The sequence below is a fragment of the Macaca thibetana genome, chromosome 15, assembly GCF_024542745.1.
Source record: "Macaca thibetana thibetana isolate TM-01 chromosome 15, ASM2454274v1, whole genome shotgun sequence".
NCBI classification, from domain to species: domain Eukaryota; kingdom Metazoa; phylum Chordata; class Mammalia; order Primates; family Cercopithecidae; genus Macaca; species Macaca thibetana.
Genome location: NC_065592.1, coordinates 7514481 through 7538421, shown reverse-complemented (window position 1 = coordinate 7538421; position 23941 = coordinate 7514481). Strand labels below are relative to the sequence as shown.

The 23941-nt window shown below is 59.1% G+C and overlaps 2 protein-coding genes across 3 annotated transcripts in view; one reads left to right on the top strand and one right to left on the bottom strand.

Moving 5' to 3' along the window:
• The window catches only part of AIF1L (allograft inflammatory factor 1 like), an 803784-nt gene that overhangs the window by 563211 nt on the left and 216632 nt on the right, over positions 1-23941 (top strand). The gene's annotated exons all lie outside the window — the stretch shown is intronic.
• The window catches only part of FIBCD1 (fibrinogen C domain containing 1), a 38460-nt gene continuing 18251 nt past the window's right edge, over positions 3733-23941 (bottom strand). For both annotated transcript variants that reach the window (XM_050760139.1, XM_050760138.1), the window contains exons 5-7: positions 12240-12336; positions 6500-6679; positions 3733-5575 (exon numbers count right to left, since the gene is read on the bottom strand). In XM_050760139.1, the coding sequence (XP_050616096.1) occupies positions 5316-5575; positions 6500-6679; positions 12240-12336 (537 nt within the window). In that variant the 3' untranslated portion in view covers positions 3733-5315. The remainder of the gene's footprint in view (positions 5576-6499; positions 6680-12239; positions 12337-23941) is intronic.

Here is a 23941-nt window from a genome sequence, read left to right as displayed (position 1 = left end):
TGCGGGAAAGGAGTTGAGTTGGGCACACCTGCACCTGGGGTTCGTGTGGCCTGTGGGAGGCAGGTGGCCATGATCTGTGACTTCTGCGGCCTGGCTCAGGAGTCGCATCCCCAGAGTCTCCACCTCTGCCCCTCCCACCTCTGCCCCTCCCACCTCTGCCCCCTCACCTCTGTCCCTCACTCTTCTACCCACCCACCTCTGTCCCCCCACCTCTGCCCCTCCCTCCTCTGCCCCCCACTCTGACCTCCCACCTCTGCCCCCCTACCTCTGCCCCTCCCACCTCTGCCCCTCCCTACTCTGCCTCCTCCTCTGTCCCCACCTCTGCCCCACCTCTGCCCCTCCCTCCTCTGCCCCTCCCTCCTCTGCCCCCACCTCTACCCCCCACTCTGACCTCCCACCTCTGCCCCCCTACCTCTGCCCTCCCTCCTCTGGCACCCCACCTCTGCCCCCTCAAGCTGTCAGAGCAGCGGGCGCTATGCTGGCTGAGTGAGAGTCCGTGGTGGAGGGAAGAGAGGGATTCGTGTTCTGTGAACCCCAACTTGGAAACCTCTGGCTGCACAGGGGGGTGTGAGACTCCCAGGCTGCCTGCCCCCGACAGGTGTCGGACGGAGGCCGAGCACAGGGCATCACCACTGCTGCTCTTTCTACTGGCCCCATGCAGTACCTCCAACACAGGCACTCAATAAATATTGGATTTTATTAAATAAACTCCGGGGATTGTTTTATCCGTAAGCCTCAAATTGGTTTTATGAATAAATAGCCACTGGGAACTGTTCGTTCTTAATAAAGTGTCTCAGTTCCTTGGAACTCTAGGCCCAGCCACAGGAGGGACCCACGGGATAGTTTATCACCCCGGGGACCTGGGAGGAATGCACCGATGGACCAGGCCCCGGGCTCATCCTCCAGAGCCCAGGCCCCAGGAGGACCAACCCCACTGGGCACAGCTTGTGCAGGAGGCAGGCCCTGCGTCCGCCTGACCAGGCCCAGGCTGTCTTTGCAAAGCCCAGAACTGGCCCAGTCAGAGGGTCTTGAGCAGCCCTGGTGGGTCCAAAGCTATCTGGGAAATGCCTTTTGGCTGCTCTAATAAAAATGGTAGCTGGGTGCGGTGGCTCATGCCTGCAATCCCAGCAGTTTGGGAGGCCGAGGCGGGAGGGTGGCTTGAACCCAGGAGTTCAAAACCAGCCTGGGCAACATAGCAAGAGCCCGTCTCTACAAAAAGTAGAAAAAAAATTGCTGGGTGTGGTAGTGCGCACCTGTAGTCAGTCTCACCTACTCAGGAGGCTGAGGTGGGAGGACCGCTTGAGCCCAGGAGTTTGCCGTGATTGTGCCACTGCTCTCCAGCCTGGGTGACAGAACAAGATCGTCTCTAAAAATAATGATGGGGGGAGTTCAGGGGAGACAGAGCAAGAGGCAGTCCTGGAACATGTGGGTATCTGATCCACTCAAGCTCTGACATGAGGCGTGGAGTTGGGCTGGAGGCGGAGACCGGAGCCGGGTCACCACGAGACTTTATTAAAGACAGAACGCACAGACACCAAGCACCCACAGCCTCTCCTAGCGACGCTCCCGTACCAGGCTTCTTCCACCAGTCACTGTGCTGGCCCTCTGAGCTCCCTCTGCAGCCCTGTCCAGCGCTGTGTGGCCCGAGACACACACCTGCCAGCGCATAGGGGGCCAACGTGGCCAGCCTTGGGCCAGAGCTCCCCCACATTCCCCACAAATCGCACCGAGGCCTGACCTCAGCCCTCTGGGTTTGCCAAGTCCTGCCGGCTGCTTGGGCCACACAGTTTGGGGACACCCTTTTCTCTGAAAGCAGATGAAGAAATGGAGGCCCTGGGGAAGCCCAGTCTGCTGAGGTCAAAGCTTAGTGTCCTGTCTCCTTGTTGCGGGTTCTGTGTGTCCTCTGCTGGGTCCTCCTGCTGGTGCATTGCTCCTGAAGTCACAGGACAGGGGTCTGCCACTGGCCACGGGCCTTCTTCATGTCCCCTGTCCCCCCATCTCACACAAACGGTACCTCCCCCTCTTCCTTCCCCTCTCTGGAGTCAGCATCCTCATGGTTTGAGATGGTTCAACAATCCTCCAAATCTCTGCCTGGTCAGACCCGCCCCTGGGTGACAGGGCCTCCAGAGACCCTGGCTCCCAGCTTCCAGGGCTCTGCCCCCAGCCAAGCCAGCCAGAGGCCTGTGTGGATGAGGATAGGTGGCAGGAAGGGTAAGGGGGACCAGGAAGAGAGGGGCGCTGGTGGTACAGCTTTTCTGCCAAAGACAAACATTATAAAACCGATTTACATGCAGTTGCAGGGGAAAGCCGTTTGAGAACGGCTCGTAGCTCTGTTCCTATCTCCGGCTGAATGTGCTGAGGCCACCAGCATGGAAACCAAGGGTCCTTCCATCCTCTGGACCCTGGTGCTCAGGCAGTCAGCTGGGTGGCCTTTGGTGTAACTCTGAGATGTGTGCGAAGTTTAGGGGAATGGAGGAAGGCCATTGCTGATCCACAGAACTTGCCTGTGCACGTGGAGAGGCAACGGCGCAGGTGCACCGCCTCCAAGTCCCAGTGTGGCGATGCAGAGACCCCTCCCACTCAGCTTACTCCCCTCAAATGAAGAAGCAGGAGGCAGCTCAGTCAGGCGGCATTGTGGGATGGAGGGCCACAAGCACCCGCCCTCAAATTGGGCCCCAAGGGACAGGGTTTGGGGCCCATGGGTCCCAGGCAACCCTGTGCACACGCCAGCCCTTGGCCTGGTCAGTCAACCCACAGGTCTCCAGCTGTCCCTCACCCAGTGCTCTCCTAGCATCCCCGTCCTCCAGTCTCAGATGACAGCCATTTGCACTGGTATCAGACTGTAGGCTCTGCAGGGCTAGGGTGAGAGGCTGTGGCCCAGAGCAGGTGCGCAGGGACCGTTTTTTCCCAGTGCCAGTCTTTGAAGGTGCCCCTGGGGAGGGTGGGGCCAGTGCACTGGCTTGGGCCCTCCCCACCATGTCAAGCTCTGTGCCCATTCAGCTGGTGCTTGGTGGGGCCGTGTGCCCTCTCCTGGTCTGGGACGGGGGCTGGTGCTCTAGGGCAGTAACAGGGCTCTGGAAGGGACAGCATCTCCAGTGCAGCCGGCCGCTGAGGACAGATGCTGCCTGGACCTGGTCCACAGGCTCCCAAAGGCCCCCTCCACTTGCCCCCAGCCCCTTGCCAGGCTCCAGCCATGATGCATCTGTTCCGTAGCCAAGCCCTGGCACGAGGGCCCCGGTGCCTCCTGCTGTACCCGCACATCTGTGAGTCCATTAACTTCACACTCACCAGGAGTTTGTTTGATGACACATCAGAAAGCGCTTGGCACTTTCTAAGCAGCCGCTGGCATGAGGAGGCTGGTAGCTCCCGCCTGGGGCCTGTCGGTGGGGGCTCCTGGGATGAGAACTTGAGTTCCACCCGGCCTCTGCAATGTGACAGCGTGCCCTGGGAACCCAGGTGGTCTGGGTGGGCTCCGTTGGCTTCTAGAGGGTGGGAAGAGGAGCTGAGGGGAGATTTCCCTTTGAATCTCATGTGGTCATTTTACCCACATCTTGCCCCTCGTGGCCCCGCACCTGGGCTGCTCCATCCACCAGCCCAGCCACACTGGGCTGCCACCACCTGATTCTTGGCTGTATCTGCGTCCAGCTGAGGACTGAGAGGGCAGGGACCAGGTCCTGTCCAGCAGGCAGGGCAGCCCAGGGCCACGGCAGAGGGAAGCGCTGCAGACATCTGCGCATGTGGGTGACCTGGTGGCGCTGGAACAGACGCCAGGTCTCACGGCCTCTCCCACCGCCCCCCTAGTGGTGCCGAGTCAAATTGATTGTTTTTTAAGCACAAACTTTCGTGGGAGGGGAAGGGAGAACGGAACCCCACACTACCCAGGCACCTGCCATCGGGTGTCCTTTGGAGGAAGCCACCTCCCCTCCTGCCTGAGGAGGGGCTGCTGGGCAGCTCCCCCAGGCTGACTCCAGACCTCTCAGAGGCCCCGCATCGGGGTGCCTTGGAAAAACCGCCCTGCATCTGGGCCTGACACAATAATGCACGTGGGTCCAGGGCTGCTGAGCAGAAAGCCGAGGACCCGGCTCCAGCCCTGCCCTTGCAGCTGCTGGTCCTGAGAGCCTGCGGGTCTCACCTCTGCGTGTGCGCACACAAGGAGCGGGGATGACGGCGTGCTGGGTGTTGGGAAGATTCAACAAGAAAGTGTCCAGGTGGTGCCTCGTCTGGTGCCCCAGTCCCCTCGACCCCATTTGCCCAGTGACGTGGTCCCTGCCCCTTGACCACTCGCTGGGCCTGGCCCGGGTCCAGATGGCCACAGTCGCTGGCAGGAGTTGGCCTCCCCATGGAGACAGCGGCCTCAGGGAGGGGGTCGCCGCCCCCATGGCCCTCCCAGGAGGCCTCAGGACCCTGGAGTCCCTGGGAAATTGGTGGTGGGGGTGGTACAAGCCTCATCCCAGCCCTACCTAGGCCCCAGCCCAGAAAACCAACAGCTTCCCATTAGCACAGCACAGCCCCACAGTGCAGGGCCCCACCCACCTTCCAGAGGCAGGAGAAATGGGATGGGTGGGTGGGAGATAGGTTGGGCCTCATTTGAGACAGAGAGCAGGTGGGTACAGCAGGTAAGGGGACTGGAGACCCCAGGCCTGCCGGGGCACAGGGTGGGTGGCCTCCAGGGAACTGGTCTCAGCCTTAGAGCGTGGGTCCCCAAAGGCAGCAGCTCCCCTTCCTGGCCTCAGGGCACGGTAGGATGGGGCCACCCAGCCCACAGCCAGGCCGAGGCCCTGGGGGAAGAGGTGGGTTATCTGGGCACTAGGGAAATGGGGGTGAGGGTTGGCACTGGAAGGGCTGGAGGACACTGGCCTCAGTCCTGACCTCAGAGAGACCTGACGTTCCACACGATCCGCTAAGAGGACTCCGGAGGTGCTGTCTGCCCCCTGCTCTCTGTCCCCATAATGCCAGGTGTTTGGGTGGGCAGAGCAGAGGGTTGCCTGGGACAAACTTCACCATCCTGGCCAGGGGACGGCAAACAGCACGGGAGCCACAGTGGGGGCGGGCAGGAGTTGGGGTCGTCAAGTTTGCCAGCCCCCATCAACAGAGGCAAGAGATCAGTTAGCTGCCAAATGGAGCGGGTGGGGACGGTGAGAAGGTGATGTGTGACTTCACCAGCCCCGGGGGCTTCGTGTCAGGGATGGCCCAGCCCCTCCCTGCTGGAGTGGGTCTGCCAGGCACAGGTGGGTGGAGAACATTCACGAAGGAGTGAGGTGGGGTCAGCGATGGGGCGATGGGGACCAGCAGGGCCAAGGACAAGGTGCACCGGTCTAGCGGTCCTCCCGGACCGGCCGGATCTTCATCTCGGAGAACTTGAGTGAGTACTGCCAGCCGGTCCAGGAGGACCACTCCACGCCGTCGGCATAGGAGGTGTGGGCACCACGCAGGTACTGCCCGTTGAGGTTGGACGTGTGGCAGTTGCGGTACCACCAGGCGCCTCGGTAGAAGGCAGCGCAATTGTTCTCTGAGTGGTCGCTGTCACGGTCCTTGGTGGTGAACCTCATGCCGCTGTGCTTCAGGAGGGAGTCGCCTGCGCAGGGGGGCACACAGGTGTGGGCACGGGGGGCACGGGTACGCCCACTGGTGTTGCATGTGTGAGCAGACACCAAGACACTGCACGTGAACCTGGACGTGAGGGCATACACGTACGCACGTGCTCTCACACATACACACTGGTGTGCACGCGTGCACGCACACCTGCCCCTCCACACCCACCCCTCCACACCCGGGTGTGTCCATGCAGGTCACACGCACGCAGTCCCTCCTCGGGCGTGCCTGGGGCTGCCCCTGGGTCTAGGCGGTCTCTATCCCTCCCCCGGCTTTTCCACATTCCCTCTCCTGCCTCCCCCTCCTGGGCCTGAGAGGGGACACCCAGCCCAGGGGGTCCAGCCACCACACTTTAGAGACCCAGCAGGTCCGAACCCCGGGTCTCCTGATTCCCGGCTCTGAGCTCAGTCTCTTCATCTGCAAAACGGGAAAACAGTCCAGGCTCTGCTGGATTTGCCTTGCAGGGGTGAGGACCAAGTAGGACTTGGAGGTGGAGGCCAGTGGCCTCGACCCTGACCCCAGAGGGCCGAAGGGCATAATTAACATTATTATGAAAAAACGAACGGTAGCTTCACAGAAGCTCATTTTCTATGACGCAACGGAATCAGCTGATGAAGACAGGGATTCAGGAATCCTTGGTAAGGAAGAAAATTTTCCCTTTTCTGTCTTGTTCACTCTTTCAATTTGAAAAATTTATTACTTAAAAAAAATTTTTAGATTGGTTTCAGGCCTCTGATTGTGATGTGGGGTTGGTCGTTTATCAATATTTGTTATTTTTCAAAAACCTGATTACTTTCAAAGGGGGCCAAATCCATGAGCCTTGATCATTTTGGAGGGCAGGACCTCCTCCGTCCTCCATCCTCCCAGGCCACGCCCTTCCCCATCCCTGCCGCAGCTGGAGCCTCACCTGCAGTGCCGGAATAGTCAGCCACGGTGAGCGGGTACCCGTCTTCCTCAGGGTCCACGGAGAACAAGCCCACGCCAAAGCTCCCGTAGCGGGCATAGGCCGTGCCATTGTCAAAGTCCTCCAGGTCCACGTGCAGCTCGTAGGCAGTCTGTGTGGTCAGGGCGTGGATCCTCTTGAGGCCTGAAGTTGGGGAGAAAATGGTGGGAGAAGCTGAGGGGCGTAGGAAGCGAATCCCCAGGGAGAAATGATAAATGATAGCTGAGCTCATGCAGTTGAGGACAGAAAGGGACAGCCACCAAGTGCGTGCAGTCTGCCCTAGGCTACTTCCTTCTTCCTGTCGGCCTGTGTTGGGCCAGTCACTGAGGACCGACAGATTTCATGTTTGGTTTTCTCTGTTCCCTGTAAGTGGAGCTGTGATGCTTTTCAAACGTTGGGGCTCTGAGCTGGCGGGAGGTGGGAGGAGGTGGGGGTGACAGCACCCTTACCCAGACGCCAGCCAGAGCCAGACGGGATCTGGTGTTCACATTTTCTAAACCAGGCCTCTGGGCCTTCGCACATGCTGTTCCCTCTGCCAGGGATGCTTGTCCCTACTCCTCCTCACTTGGTTACCTTCTGTTCATTTCTGGAAGGCTGCCTGACCTCCCGTCGGCGTTGAGGACCTCCTCTGCCCCTGTGGGTGTTTATCTTTCAGGGTTCCGGCTGCCTATCTTGTCAGTTTCCCCGCCAGTGCGGAAGCGCCATGAGAGTGGCGTGTCCAACCTGACCACTGCTGACCACAGTGCCTGGGCTGGGCCCGGCACAATGGTGCTCACCCAGCACTGACTTAATGAATGGGAGGCAGGAGGCGGCACCCTCATCCCTCTAGGCCAGCTCTGTGCCCCCATTCCACTCTCTCCCTCCTGCTGTCCCCGCCCCACCTCAGCTCTGCCCTGCCCATGCCCGGGGTCTCATGCCAGGCCTCCCTCACCATAAACACATGTGCTCAGACACCCAAGGTGCTTCACTGCCGGTGTGATTACTTTGGATTAAGAGGGCATTTAATGAAATGATTTACAAGTGGGTAGCAGCCAGTGGTATTCCGTCCGCTTCTCCCTCCTCCTGCCTCTCCCTGTCTCCACACCTCCCGGGGTCAGTGTGTGCCGGCTGGAGGTTGTACGGATCCTCCCTGATCCCGCCCGGACAAGAAGGCTTTGGTCCCAGTCACCAGGTCCAGGAACCAGGAGCAGCTGCTGTGGGAGGAGTCACAGCAAAGCTGACCGCCCAACCCACGTTCCTCCGTTCCTCTCCAAGGACCTGCCAGAGCACGGGCTTCAAGAGCCTGGGGTCTCACCCGGTGTCCCCCCTCCCTGACTCTCCTGCTGCTGAGTCTCAGGGCAGCCACTCTCCCTCTCTGGGCCCCAGCTCAGCTAGCACAGGGCGGACATGAGGGGCCAAGACAGCATCATCCACGAAAGGGCAGGCGGGAGGTAATCATGACAACAGCCGCCACCTGGACGGGACTCACGAGGGCCCAGAACCTTTCTCAGCCCTTCGTGCAGATGACTGAATCCAGTGGAATTAGAGTGAGTCCGATTTAATTACAGAATCCCTGGGCAGCTTTTCTGGCAGGGCTGGCCCACTGCACACATTATCCAGGTGCTGACTGCTGCTTCCCAAGGCCCCGGGGAAGGAGTGCGTATGACTCCCTATTTTACAGGGGAGGAAAATGAGGCCCAGGGAGGTTAAGGAGCTGGCCCAGGTCACACAGCTGGTGAGTGGCACTGCTGGGATTCGAACCCAGGCAGAAGGGCCCCGACTCCCTGCTGCTATTCAGACCTTACCCAGAACAAATCAGACGATGCAGGAATAGGGAGAGAGGGAGACCGCCCCTGCCGGGGATGCTGGAAGATTCCTTTTCCCACCACGAAATGACCACTGGGGCCCAAAGGCCTCCATCAGCCACTCCTCTGGATTGAGTGACGCTTCATGAGCGGTGTCCTGGGGGCTGCTGTGCAGGACGCCCAAGGGAGGGGTGTGTGGGGACCTGGGGCCTGGGCTCCTCTCCGTCCTTCCTCCAGTCCATGCCACCTCCTCCCTCCCTCGCCTCCCTGCCTGCCTGCCTCCCTCGCCTCCCTGCCTGCCTGCCTGCCTGCCTGCCTCCCTGCCTCCTGCCCTCCCTGCCTCCCGCCCTCCCTGCCTCCCGCCCTCCTTGCCTCCCGCCCTCCTTCACCTCCCTCCCTCGCCTCCCGCCCTCCTTCACCTCCCTTCCTCGCCTCCCTCCCTGCCTCCCTGCCTGCCTGCTTCCCTGCCTCCTTCCCTCCCTCGCCTCCCTCCCTGCCTCCCTGCCTCCTTCCCTCCCTGCCTCCTTCCCTCCCTGCCTCCCTGCCTCCCTGCCTCCTTCCCTCCCTGCCTCCCTGCCTCCTTCCCTCCCTGCCTCCCTGCCTCCCTCCCTCCCTGCCTCCCTCCTTCACCTCCCTCCCTCCCTCTCTGCCTCCCTCCCTCCCTGCCTTTGCTCTTTGGCTTTCTCCAGCTCTCCCCGCTCTCCCCCTCCTTCCAGAACCGCCCCCAGCCATGTTAGCTGTTCTTCCCAGATTCCCTGGGCCCCTGATCCAACTCCTTCACTAGCTCCCAGCTCAAATCGCAGGGAGTAAGAAAGAGGGCTGACGGCTTGAAACGGACAGGAAACCAGTAAGACCCTAAACCTCACACGGCCACCCCAGTGGATTCCGGCTGGACCAAAGCTCTCAACCTAAAATAACACTAGAAAAACAAAAGAAAAGGCGGGCATGGTGGCTCACGCCTGTAATTTCAGCACTTTGGGAGGCTGAGACGGGCAGATCACGAGGTCAGGAGTTCGAGACCAGCCTAGCCAATATGGTGAAACCCTGTCTTTACTAAAAATACAAAAATTAGCCGGGCATGGAGGTGGGCGCGTGTAATCCCAGCTACTCGGGAGGCTGAGGCAGGAGAATAGCTTAAACCCGGGAGGTGAAGGTTGCAGTGAGCCGAGATCATGCCACTGCACTCCAGCCTGAACTATAGAGCAAGACACCGTCTCAAAAAAAAAAAAGGAGAAGAAAAACAGAAGAAAAAATAGAGGAGACTTAAAATAAAACTAGGAAGAGAAGGAAAGGACAGCAGGGGCTAAAACCCAGAAAAGATATGAAGAAAAGGGTGGCAGAACTGAGTACATAAACATCTTAAATTCCTAGGAAATAAGCAATAACATGACCCCAAAAAAGAAAAAGAAAAAGCTGAAAGACAAATGGCCAGAAGTTAATACCTATCATGTGTATTGGACAAATGATCGATAACCTTAATATATAAAGAGCTCCCATGACTCAATAGGAAAAGACAAAGCACTCAATGAGAGGGGATGGGGAGGGTGGTGCGGCAGAGGAGGGACCGGCGCTGTTGACATTCCTGTCAGGGCTCGTCTGCAGGATGCTGGAATCAGGACCTGCTTAAATGCTTCCTCCCGCACCATCTGTGGCTGCTGATAGATTTCAATTAAGATACCATGAGCACGGGCATCACCACTGCTCCGGGGGTGGGTGGGTGGTGGCGAGGGCATAGCTCAGCCCTGCTGCCTTGTCCTTTTCTTTACCCCCAGCTTGGGAAGCCTGAGGCAGGGTCTCCCCATCTCCCCTCCTGCCATCCACCAGGTTCAGGGGATGAGGCGAGTTTGGTTGGGCACCAGTGTGTGGACCCTGCTGGGGCTCCCCCCACCCCAACCCACGCATGCTTGTGACAAGAGACCTCCCCTTCCTGGGTCTCAATTTCCTCATCTCTAAAAGGAGGGGACGACAGCAGGGCCCCCAACTAGGTAGATGTGAGGTTTTGGGGACGATGCATGGGAAGCGTGTAGCTGGGCGCTCAGTGGGTCGGGGCTCAGCACGGGGTGTGGGCATGAAGTCCACACGGGGTGTGACCTTCCCTGTTGCCGGCACCCCCTAGGGACCAGGGCACAGCAGGTCGGAGAGGGCCCTGCCCTCGTGGGCCCGGGTGAGGAGGGGGCATCGGTGGCAGATCTTGCCCAGGGGCCTCCATGCACACAGAGGGGTGGCCCCGCCTCGCCACCCCAACCCTGCCTTTGGGGCCACCACCCCAAAGGTGTCACTGAACATCCTTACAGGCCTGGAGCCCCCGACCCCAGCTGGTGCCCAGACCTGCGCTCTCAGCCCCTCAGGTGGTGCTTCCCGCCAGCCATGCCAGCCCACACCCTTCTCACCCTCTCCTTCCTGCCCAAGCCTCCCCCCACCAGCCCTGATCCCGCACAGGGGAGTTCCTCAGATGTCCACACCCTTCTCACCCTCTCCCTCCCCCGCCAGCTCTGCCCTGCACTGGGGAACTCCCCGGATGTCCTCACCCTTCTCACCCTCTCCCTCCCACCCAAGGTTGTGGAACCACCGCAGCTTGTGGAACTCCCTGGATGTCCGCACGCACCCTGGGGGGCTTAAGTGCAGGATGACACTGTGGGGCATTCGAGGCCGCCCAGATGACACTCAGGGCATGCGTCCCCCAGCACCTGTGCGTTTCAGGTATATTCAAAGCCTGCAAGGGAGTGACTGCTCCCGGAGACACAGAGTTTCCTTCTGGAGTGAAGAAAACATTCTGGACCCAGTGATGATGGATGTAATATTCTGAATATACTAAAAGCCATGGGGTCATGCGCTTCCACACGGGGAATTCTGTTGTATGTAAATTATATCTCAAGAACAACCAGAAAAACCCACCTCTCGTCAAGCCATAGCCACCTCCCAAATATATAGGTAGACCTGAAAGTTGTGATTCTTTTAGGATATTGTTAAGATAAATATTTTCTTTAGGTAAATGAGGTTTTGTTTAGAATATTTTGTTTAGATAGTGAAATGTTAAGGACTTTCAAAAATTTTAAAATACTGAGTGAATTTTTTTTTTTTTTTTTGAGACGGAGTCTGGCTCTGTCACCCAGGCTGGAGTGCAGTGGCGTGATCTTGGCTCACTGCAAGCTCCGCCTCCCGGGTTCATGCCATTCTCCTGCCTCAGCCTCCCGAGTAGCTGGGACTACAGGTGCCCGCCACCTCGCCTGGCTAATTTTTTGTATTTTTAGTGGAGACAGGGTTTCACCGGGTTAGCCAGGATGGTCTTGATCTCCTGACCTCGTGATCCACCCACCTCGGCCTCCCAAAATGCTGGGATTACAGGCGTGAGCCACTGCGCCCGGCAATACTGAGTGAATTGAAAGGTAAATAATAATATTGACAGAACCTTCTGAGCCCCTACTTTGTGCCAGGCAGGGACTGTGGCGGGAAGGCGTGCGGTTGCCTGCAGGCGCAAACAGGAGCCCTGGCTGGGAGCACCACTGGCTGCTCCTGGGATTTACATGCCTGGTGTCCCTCGCACCCGTGGGCAGGGCGGTGCCGGGTCCTCCTCTGTCCTCCCGCTGCCTGGGATGCTGCTGACCACCTGCCCAAGCTTGCTTGATTCGGGACAGCGAGCAGGTCCCAGGGCGAGCCCGGCAGGAACCGGCCTCCAAGGGCGTGTGGGACCCTCAGCCTTTATGAGCACTCGGAGCCCACCCACGCCAATCACTTCCGTTGGCAATGTCTGGCCTGGTTCCTTCTGAATGCCTGTCACCTTCACGCACGACACCTGTGAGCTGGCTCAGGTGTGCCGGGAAACCCAGTCCAAACCCATTCAGGAGCAGCTGGGACCCAACTGTGTCCGGAAGGCATGGGGAGGAGGCCCACCTGGGCCGGGAGGCGGGCGGGGTGCTCACCTAGCCAGTGCTCCCCGGTGAGCCTGCCGAAGCCGTCTCGGTAGGCGTCCCAGCCCCGGAAGAAGTTCACGGAGCCGTCCTCCCGGCGCTGAAACACCTGCAAAGGGAAGATGGGGATGGGGCGCTGGCACCGACCATCCCAGGACTCACAGCTGGGCCTACCCCGCCCAGAGACTCCTCTCACCCTGTTCCCGATCTGCCCTCTCGGGAGGGCAGGGGTCCGGCTGCCCACTTCCCCCAACAGCCCCCAGCCTGGGGCCTGGAAAATAGCAGGGGCTCCAGAGCCTCGTGGTGGCTTGAGGTGGGACTGCCCAAACACCCACAGGCCCCCGAAATGGCCCCTCAGGGAGGCCGAGATGGGCAGATCACGAGGTCAGGAGTTTGAGACCAGCCTGGCCAATATGATGAAACCCAGGTTCTACTAAAAGTACAAAAATTAGCCAGGCGTGGTGGCGCATGCCTGTAATCCCAGCTGCTCGGGAGGCTACTCCAGGCCGGGCATTGTGGCTCACACCTGGAATCCCACACTTTGGGAGACTGAGGCAGGAGCATCGCTTGAGCCCAGGAGTTTGAGACAGCATAGTGAGACCCCGTCTCTACACAAAATTTTTAAAAAATTAGCCAGGTGTGGTGGTGGGCGCCTGTAATCCTAGCTACTTGAGAGGCTGAGGCAGGAGGATCCCTTGAGCCCGGGAGGTTGAGGCTGCAGTGAACTGTGATCATGCCACTGTACTCCAGCTTGGGCCCTCTCAAAAAAAAAAAAAAAAAAGTAGGGGGGAGTGGTAGGCCAGGCACGGTGACTCACGTCTGCAATCCCAGCACTTTGGGAGGCCGAGGCAGGTGGATCACCTAAGGTCAGGAGTTCGAGACCAGCCTGGTTAACATGGTGAAACCCTGTCTCTACTAAAAATACAAAAATTAGCCGGGCTTGGTGGCATGTGCCTGTAATCCCAGCTACTCATGAGGCTGAGGCAGGAGAATTGCTTGAGCTCAGGAGGCAGAGGTTACAGTGAGCTGAGATCATGCCACTGCACTCCAGCCTGGGCGACAGAGCGAGACTCCGTCTCAAAAAAAAAAAACGAATCTCGGTGGGGTGGAGGAAAGTCAGCTTTGGGGCCCACCTCCAGCACTTTGCTCTGGGCCTCAGTTTCCCCAATGGTCAAATAAAGTGGGGAAGGGGCAGGGTCCTAATATCTTTTTCCAGATCAAAACAAAACTGAACAGTGTTTTTTTTTTTTTTTTCTGAGGCAGAGTCTCGCTCTGTCGCCCAGGCTGGAGTGCACTGGCACAATCTCGGTTCACTGCAAGCTCCGCCTCCCAGGTTCACGCCATTCTCCTGCCTCAGCCTCTTGAGTAGCTGGGACTACAGGCGCCCGCCACCACGCCCGGCAATTTTTTTGTATTTTTAGTAGAGACAGAGTTTCACCGTGTTAGCCAGGATGGTCTCGATCTCCTGACCTCGTGATCCGCCTGCCTCGGCCTCCCAAAGTGCTGGGATTACAGGCGTGAGCCACCGTGCCCGGCCTATCTTCCAGTTTTTGAGAACCAAGAGCATCCCCCACACACCCCAGGCTTGGCCTCCAGAGCCCCATCCCTCAATAAGCTCCCCTCCCCCAAAACAAGCCTGGGCGGGGGTCGGGGGGCTGGGAAACCGGAGTCCAAGTGGCTGCTCAGGGGAGGACGAGGAGCCCACAGCTGGCGGGGTGTGACTTGGGTACCAACGAGTGCCCAGGCTGCCTCTGTTCTTCATTTTAATAACATTCTTGATTTGGGAGTCAGGAATCCCATCGGTTAAATTGCTTTGAAATAATACCACGCTGGTCCCGGCCAGAGCTGCCTGGAGTATTTACAGGATCCGCTGACAATCCATCCCGGCTGGCCTCCCCAGCCCTCCCAGCCCTCTTTCTGTTTAACAAGCCTTTTCCTGCTTATTCTCCAAGGCAGCTACCGCGGCCCGGCCGGCCTCCATCTGTGTCAGTCTGATGTGTTAGAGATCTGGCTGCAGCACCGGCGAGCTGCCAGTTTCATTACTAAGCAGCCTGATTTCAGTCGCTCGGAACTGCCTGGGTGCCCAGTCTGACCCGAGGCGTCTGCTGTGTGAGCGTTTGCCGATGCTCTAAGCTCTCAGGGACGTGTCCGTCACGGCGTTTGGGCAGCTCTGACGTCAGGGAGCTGGAGGGAGATGGCACCTCCTTTTTCGTGCTTTGCTGCCTCAAACCTGGCCCAGCTCTGAAATCTGAAAGTCCTCAGGAGTGACCGGCTCGGGGCGGAAGGAAATTCGATCAGGCTCGGGGAGATCTGAGGAGCAGTGGAGAGCCGTATTGATGGCTGCATATTGGGACCCTGAGCACGCACCTTTTCAAAGGCCTAATCCTGGCAGAAGCTCAGGCTCTCCCCCGAGAAGGCAACGGGCAGCGGGAGCCTGTTTCTGAAGGAGGAGGGGAGCTAGAGGGACCAGCAGGCCCGAAGCCCCCTGGGATGCCTGGCTGGCATTGGCCGTCAGCTGGGCCTCTGCCCTAGGGACTGGGGACCTGGGCATACTCAGTGCTCAGTTCCATAAAGGAGTTCCTGAAGGCAGGGGTTGTGTATCTGGGTTCCAGGGCCCCAGCTTTGCCTTAGAGAGCCCTAGCAAGTACCCCCACCTCTCCGGGCCCCAGCACCCACCTCTGTAAAGCAGAGATCATAGCCACACCTTCCTCCCAGGCTACGACCATCCACCGAGAATAAGCTCAGGCCTGGCACATAGCAGGTGTCCAGCAAGTGCCAGCTGGATGGAGAGCAACAGCACCGAGGTCCAGGCCTGGGCGAGGGTTCCTGATTCCACTGCGCCTCTCCCGGCCTCCGGCCTCCACTCTCCCCCAGCCCTCCCGAGGGGTCTGTCCCAGCCTCTCATTCACACAGATGTTCCACTGAGCATCTCCTGCCAGGCACCAGCTGCAGAAGCCAAGTCAGCGGGTACAAGGCCACAGTTCTGCCCTCAGGGACCTTAGGGCAAAGGAACACAGGAGATACCGTGCTCGGGGGACCCCAACCCGGTGAGGCAGGACAGACATGGAGGACGGGGAGAGAGCAGGTCTGGCCAGCAGGGTGGCCCTGGAGGAGGGGCAGGGTCCTGGGCCCTGTGTCTGCCTGCTGGGCGGGGCAGGAAATGCAGGGAAGTAGGCCACAGTAGGGGTGGTGGGGAGACCCCAGCAGCCTGTGGGCATGCCCAACCAGGGGCGGGTGGGCTGATGTACAGGTGCCCGGCTGTGCCTCTTCCAAAAGGCTCAGAGGGACCATCCAGAATGACAGCAAGAAGCCCCGGTAGCCCAGACGACAGCCTCCGAGAGGATCCCCCAGGCTCTGCCTCCAGCACTCACTCCCACCCGGGGATGCCTGGAACCAGTGCTGCCACGTACGGAACTCGCCAGACCCCAGCCCTGCCCTGACTCTTCAGGATGCGGCGGGAGGGGCTGTTCCCGCCCCTGTGTCCTGGCTGACGGGATGATGGGCAGTCGAGACTCAGCGTGGGGACTGCGTGCTCTCTGCACGCCCATGTCCCTCCCCAAGCCCAGGCGCCCCACCCTTACAGGGCCCAAGCTCGGACACCGGCCAGAGGCCAGGCGGCCGTGAGCAGCAGAAAGCAGGGTCCGACTACATCTTGTGCCTTTAGTCCCATGACTGTCTGGACCTACCCTCGCTGCCGGTGCCCTACACTATGTCCACACTCGCGCTTGGTGGTGGGTCCACTGACCAGGGTGGCTGCAGCCTTCAGTGTGCCCCCCTACCCAGGCCTCTGGTGCCAAGAGCTGGTCCCTGCACCCACAGTCCTCGGCCCCCTCTTTCCCACTGCCCTCCCAGTCTGGGTGCCAGTTACAGTGACCCCACCATCCCCCTGGGGCTCCTCCTTGGTGCCAATCAATTGGGGTGAGCACACCTGGCCCTCTGCCTTTGCCTCTGCCCAAGAAAGGACACTAAAATCACACATGGCTGGCACTCCTGTCCATGTAGCCCAAATCAACACCCACTTAGAAACAGCAGCAATTGGCCGGGAGCGGTGGCTCACACCTGTTATCCCAGCACTTTGGGAGGCCGAGGCTGGCAGATCACCTGAGGCCAGGAGTTCGAGACCAGCCTGGTCAACATGGTGAAACCCCATCTCTATTGAAAATACAAAAATTAGCCAGGCATGGTGGTGGGCGCCTATAATCCCAGCTACTCAGAAGGCTGAGGCAGGAGAATCGCTTGAACCCGGGAGGCAGAGGTTGCAGTGAGCCGAGATCCCGCCACTGCACTCTAACCTGGGTGACGAGAGCGAGACTCTGTCTCAAAAAAATAAAAAAATTAGCTGCAGCAACTGTCGGCCAACGTGGGCACTTTGCCGTGTGCAGTGACGGACTGCGGACCCCCCTCTTGAGGCACCAAGACACATCCATGGTCTGGCCTTGGAGAAGTGACCTGAAGACTGACTATGTCCCGGGGAGATGCAACCGACATCACCACACTGGCACACACATCCAGACTCCAGACTTAGCTTAATGCAGAAGGACATGCACTGATATTTTCTTTTTTCTTTTCTTTTCATTTTTTTTTTTTTTTTGACACAGAGTCTCACTCTGTTGCCCAGGCTGGGGTGCAGTGGCACGATCTCGGCTCACTGCAACCACTGCCTCCCAGGTTCAAGCAATTCTCCGCCTCAGCCTCCTGAGCAGCTGGGATTACAGGCGCCTGCCACCACGCCTGGCTAATTTTTTTGTATTTTCAGTACAGACGGGGTTTCACTATCTTGGCCAGGATGGTCTGGAACTCCTGACCTTGTGATCCACCTGCCACAGCCTCCCAAAGTGCTGGGATTATAGGCGTGAGCCACCACGCCTGGCCTTAGTGCACTGATATTTTCTATCGTGTAGTACTCCACTCTATTTGACTGGAAAAATAATGTTGATCAAACCGATTCAGTTGATTTTGCCAGTGGCCCACGGAGTACTGCCGCGGTTTGGGAACCGCTGACAACCTTTGCCGTGGGCTGTCCTGATTTCTTGGTTCAAATCCCGAGTGACCGCCTGTGCCGGGCCCTGTGCTAGGATCTCAGGCTTGGAAACCTGCCCCCACCTCGAGCCAATGACAGCCCAACGTGGCCCGACTAGTGCAAGTGCCAAGCACAGCCCAGATCACCAGGTGGGTTCTCCAAGCTTCCCCCGTGTGGGGGAATGTTTAGTCTGACTCAGCCCACGGTGAACTGCAGCTGTGACTTCGTATTTCTGGCAAACAGCTTCAGCGACGCTGGACCTTGGTGACGCCAGACGCCTGGATGTGGCCAAGCACAGAGGGCTTTAATTACAGAACGAGGACCAGCGGGATGGGAGGGCAGAAGGAGGAAATGAGGAAAGGATCCAGGCGTCCACTTCCCCTTCTTTCTGCCCCACCCACCAAACATGAATCCCCACTCGGCAAAAAGGGGTGGGGAGTCTGGGCACGGTGGCCCACGCCTGTAATCCCAGCACTTTGGGAGGCTGAGGCGGGCAGATCACTTGAGGTCAGGAGTTCGAGACCAGTCTGGCCAACATGGCGAAACCCCAACTCTACTAAAAATACAAAAATTAGCTGGGTGTGGTGGTGGGCTGACTGTCATCCCAGCTACTCGGGAGGCTGAGGCAGGAGAATCGCTTGAACCCGGGAGGCGGACGTTGCAGTGAGCCGAGATCGCGCCACTGCACTCCAGCGTGGGCGACAGAGTGAGACCCTGTCTTGAAACAAAACGAAACAAAACGGAGGCGGGGAGCAAAAGGCAGGGAAACAAAAATTACTGATTCGTTTTCAGGCCAAAATATGAATTGGTCCAGCTCCGGGGGCATCTTTCTTGGGTCCTGGCTGGAAAACGATTGAGTAGAAACACTCACTGTGGCCGCGGCCTCTTGGGCAGATGCCACGAGTGGGAAGACAGACAGACAGTGTTTCCTTGGTGCGGATTCTCAGAAGCCCGCCGCCCGGCGCATCTTGGAAGTGCCACTTAGAGGGGCTCTGCCAAGGGAGAGCTGGGCCCACATGGTCCTGCAGATGGTGTTGGGCGGGTTCAAAGGAAGGAGTGACAGCTCTGGACGCAGAGGAAGGAAGACACAGCAGCAGCCACCGACGGCCCTGTGTTGTCAGACGGGGCCCGGGGACCGAAGGAGGCAGAGAGGCCTCTGGGCTGCTGCAGCCTCACACTCCGCAGGTTGCATCCCGCCCAGGGCTGCCTCTGCAAACAGACCCTGACCAACCAGCTACTGCTCTGCCACCATGCCCAGAACATGCAGCTGGCGTCCTGAGCACTGAGCTGGGCTCTGTGGTCGCCCCAGCACCCGGCCAATGCCTGAGAGGATGACCATGGCCTGGCCCTCCCTGCCACAGCCCTGGAGGGAGGGCTGGTGCCCCCATTAAGCAGATGAGAAGACTGAGGCTTGGAGGAGTGGGCAACCTGGGTGTGCAGGGCTGAGATGGCCAGAGGAGTGGGGATGACAGTGAACGCTCACTCCCAGGGAGCTCCCTGGGCTGGCACCCAGGAGACGTGAGTCCTACCCAGACTCCAGCCAACAGGATACGTGGCTTCTCCCCTGCAGAGTAAGGGCTCCTGCACAGCACCCCATGTGTGCTTGGGCTCACAGGGATGACCTTGGCCCTCAAAGCTCACAGCCCCATGAGAGACAGACGCACAAGCCAGCAGCCACAGGGCGAGCAGCTCCCACCCTGGTACATTCCTCCAAACCCCAGGCCTCAGTTTCCTCATCTGTAAAGCTGGGATTATAAACGCCTCAACCCACAAAGTTTTGATGAGAATTAAATGTGCTGGTGCACAGCATTCAACAGAGCTTGCTCGGAACCCTGAGAAGGAGTGAGTCCCTCTCCTGGGGCAGTTGGAGGTGGTTATCTGGGAGGGCTCCCTGGAGGAGGAGATGCCTGGCTGAACAGCACATTAAGCAGGGCCTTGCCAGCTGGTCAGAGGAGCTGAAACCCAAGGAATGGGGGATGGGTGGGCCCAAACCCTATGAGATTGGGAGAGAGGGTCTCCGATGCCTTAGAACGGCCCCCTGGAAGCAGCAACTGCAGCTTTTCCTAGACTGTGATGAAACGGCTGTAGAAACCAGTTACAGACAGGACTGCGTTGGTTGTGGAGCTGTGGCCTCCACCAGCCTCCCCAGCTTTCTGATCAGGTGATTCTCGGAGGGGGGCAGAGGGGTCCTGGCAGAGGAGGATTCATGTTTTTAAAGAACAAAGAACTTGGATGTGTGCACTACGGCAACCCTTCACAGGCAGCCCTAGGGCGGCTCTGCGGCATTCCCAGAGTCTGGCTTTTCCTTCACTCCTTTCTGGACACCTCTGGGCAGTGCCCGCAGGGAGGCCTCTGGGCTCAGTCCGGAACAAGGCAGAGCTGAGTTCAAATCCTGGCTCTGCCTCTCACAGGCCACATGACCTCGGACAGGTCGCGGAACATTTCCAAATCTGTTTCTCTCTGCCGAAGCCCCCGCAGGGCCGGTGGGGAAGACGCAACAAAGTCAATGCCTAAATGGATGGCACACAGTAGGTCTAACCGACATCACCACTTTCAGAGCCAGCTGCTGAGCCCAGAAGGAAATCGGACCCACTCCTTGTTTTTGACTGAAAATGGTACCCCCGGGCTTGGCGCCCTGCCGTCATTCCCAGGCTTGGCAGTCGGTGCCTGCCGGCTCTTGGCACAGCACTGCCAAGCTGCTGTTTCTTGGGTGCTGAGCCACATCGGACGCGGGGCTGGGCCCTGCACGTGCATTGTCCTATTTCCGTTAAAAGTTTGAAAAATCCAAACTGCTCCCAACAGAGGCATGCTTTCTCTGCACGATGAACCAAGGAAACGCAAGCGTGTTGTCACCAATCACCAGTCACCTCGCCATTATGAGGTGTGTGTGCTCTGAGGACCCATTCCCCAGGGCAGGGCGTGGGCCAGGCAGCAGCGTGGGGACACTGTGGCCCATCAATGTCACAGCAGATCCCCTGCCCCCACTGCCTCTGGGACAAGGAGAGCTGGCCACAGCTGCAGCCCAAGTAGGAAGGAGCTAACATCTCATCTACTGGACCCCGAGGTCCTGCTGCTCAGCCTCCCCGGCGCAGGGGTCCAGGCTGGCACCTGGGGAGGCCCCGGGAGCTTTTCATCCCTCCCCGAGCCTGCGCCTGCTGCTGGGCTCCTTTGATGTTCTCCATGTGAGGGCAGGATTTTCCTCCCTGCCTGGAGAGCTCAGGTAGGGGGAAGTGGGGGCTCCGTTCCAGGGGAACCAATTACAGGCAGATGTGTACTGGCTGACCTCGCACACAGGAAGCACCTGGCAGAGTACAGGGCCGCACAGAATAGGGTTTGGGCCACTTGGCACTGTGGTGTTGGGAGACTGGATCGGAGCAGGCGGGTATAGGGTCCCATTGTGGCCACTCCAAGTCCCTGCTGAAGGACATGTTGATCTGGACCCAGTGTGTGTGACCCGGCCAGTGACTATGCAATGATGAGGGCTTGGCAATCAGGCCTAGGGGGCAGCGCTGCCCCCGGCAGATTGCGGTGGGGACAAGACTGTGCAGCAGGACAGGGAGCCTGGGTGGGGGCGGGGAGTCCAGGCGCCGAGACCCTCCTTCCGCCCACCGGCAGCAGGTTCCGGGCACAGCCACCCCGTTCCCCAGGCCCTGCAAGGCAGGCAAGAGGGTCACCCCACTGGACAGATGAGCAAGGGCCCTCCAAGAAGGGATGTGACCCTCGCATCTCACACAGCCAGGGGCGCTGGGGGTGGGGGGTGTGGGCTGGCAATGGCTGGCTTCATCCCACTCGGCACCTTCTGAATAAGAAAAACCGGTCTTTCTTTTTACGACTCTGCCTCCCCTTGATTATAAGATGCTACAAGGCAGAGCCAGATCCTGTGTTCACAGGGAACCTCCGGGGCTCAGCGCTGACTCCCTCCCAGCCCCTCTCCCCGCTCACCCCTCACAGGTGGGTGAGCAGCCTGTGAAGGGTTCTGACTTCGCCCACATCTGCAGAGCAGCTCTACATTGTACCCATTTTACAGATGAGAAAAGCAAGACTTACAGAGATAAGACTATGCAGCCAAAGGGTGCCAACAGCCATCATCTGGCAAGCATTTAGAGAGCGCCGAGGGTGTGCGGGTGTGGTGCCCACCCTAAGCTAACGTGGCCACAGGAGGGTGTGGTCCCTGCCCCTGGGACTCCTGTCACGGAAGGGCCGGACCTGTGATGGGAGTGATGATGGGGTCTGAGGATCACCTGCATGACCCAACCCCTGCCGCCTCCCCTGCCTTGTCGTGGACCCAAACCTCCTTAAGCCAGACAGGCCAGTAGCACTGAACTACCATGGCCCCCAGACAAGCCACACCGTCTCCCTGCCTCTCACTCCTCCCATCCCCCAGACTGGAATAGGGGTCTCTCCTCTGAGCCCCGGGGCTCCCCATTCCTGGCACAAGTCGGCTTCCTCGTCCTTCTGTCCGCCAGGCCAGGAGCCTGCTGACCTGTCTAGTCACTGCTGACCTCCCTGGCCCTGGCTTGCTTTGGGCGCTCAGTGTTTGAACACAAGAATAAGTGTGTGCCACTGCGGGAGGCCTGGAGGCTGCTGGGTGACCTTGGGCACATCCCTGGCCTTCTCTGAGGCTGCCCTGCCTGCCTCCAGGGATTGAAGGGCGCTGGCATGATGCTGGGGGAGGGGGCAGGAGTGTATGAACTGTAAAGTGGCCCTGGGGACAGGGCTGCTGAGTTCCACCCTCGACACGCAGGTCTCTCCAGGAAGCAGGCTCTGGTGAGCGTGTCCAGCCCCAGGGTCTCGGGACACAGCTCCAGGTGCCTGTCCTCCAGGAAGGATCAGGTGGCATTGGCGCTCAAGGCCTGGCAGTTTGGACAGGGAGTCTAATGAGGATGGATGGTATCCGGGGCTGGAGAGGCGGCAGCCAGCTCCTTCCCAAACAAAAATTGAGTTTCTGAGAGATTCCGTGTGGCAGGGGGGTGATCCTGACAGATGTCGAGAGGTTCCTGGGAAAAGATTGCTTCTGATGGAGGCCCAAATGGATACTAACGCTCACTGGCCACGCAAGCACTTCTCAGATGAGAACGGCCTCTCTCCCAGAGACCCCGGAACCAGGTGTCTGAGCGCCAGGGCTGGGGGGGAGTTCCCCATCGACTCCCCTCTCATCGCCCCTGAAGCCGAGGCCGTCAGAATGACCCGCCTCCCAGCCCAAATCCTGATTGACTTCCCGGGAGACTGGCTTCACGTCCACCGGAGTGGAGGACGCATGGCCCGCTCCGGCGTCCTGACCTTTCATTAAACCTGTCCTGACCCTGAACTCTGATTTCTGGGTTCGGCTGGTGCCTTCTCACTGTTCCGCCCGCCAAGGGGTTCCCTGAAGCAAATGCCATAACTCAGACGTTCTCAGCGTTAGGAAAACAAAAGAGCTTTTATCCCCCAGAGCAGCTCCAGTCCATTTAAAAGCTCTCCTCTGGAGCTTGCAGACAGGTTTAGAGATGTGTCTGTCTTTGGGGTCTTGGGGGGATTCTCGTCTGTTCTCACGCTGGCTCCTAACACAGCAGGCTCTTCCCGGCTGGCGGACTCGCCCCTCCACCGCCCGCCTGTGCGGGCCTCCCCGCGTCCTTCCTGCCTCTGCTGAGGACGGCTGACCCCTTTCAAAACCGACCCAGGCCGCCTACACCTTGCCTCCCCCAAAACTCCCCGCCAAGAGGCTTCCCTCTGTCCTGTTTCTCCGTCACTTGTTTTGTCTGATGTTAAGCCCCTTTCCCAGATGTTTGTGGGTCTAGACATCAATACACCAGAAATAGTCAACACTAAGATCCCGGGCGAGATGCATCCTGCACTCAGCGGCAGCAGCCCTGGGGCAGTGGGGTTCTCACCGGGCCACCCCCTGGCCTGGTCTGGGGTCTCTGTTCCTGGCTGAGCAGTCCTGACTGGCATCTCTGGCCTCCCAGTCACTCTCCAGCACACTCCTTCTCAGCCGAGCCCCCCACTTTCTTGTGCTTGCAGTTAAGAGCTCTAAGGATACAGGCAGGCATCCCCATTTCACAGCTGAGGAAATGGGGGCTCAGAGAACCGAGGTAAGTTGACCCAGGTCACACAGCAGGACTCAGAGCCATGCCTGGGGTGGTCTGTGGATGACAGAGCCAGAGCACGGAACCTCCGGGCTCCCCGCCTCTCTGACATCTGCTGTCAGGGCCCCATCAGAGACCTGAGGACCGAACACTCATAACACCTCCTCCCTGTCCCTCTCGCCACTGCCCAAGGATGCACATCGCCAAGTCACCCCGCCTGAAGCACAGTCTCCATCCCGTCTTCCTCTCTTCGACACCCCCAGTAGCTCCCGAGTGTGTCCCAACCCTGCAGCCTGGGGCCGGACCACTCCAGCCTCGTCTCCTCATGCACCACGAATCTCTCAGGCCCTGCTCCCCAGATGTGCCGTGGGAGCCGCGTTAGGTTGCCCCCTCCTCCCGGAATACCTTCTCCTTCATGCCCGCACTCAGAAATCCTCCCCGCTGTAATGGCTCATGAGAAATGCCCCTTCTCCACGAAGCTTTACCCTAATCTCTACTATAGTGATTTCTTCCACCACCAGTGCCCCCCGGCCTGTAAATTCCTCGGGAGGACTGGGATAGGGGCTTCCCCATCTCTGTGCTTCCCCAGAACCCAGTATACAGTAGGCGCTCAAAAATATCTGTCCAAC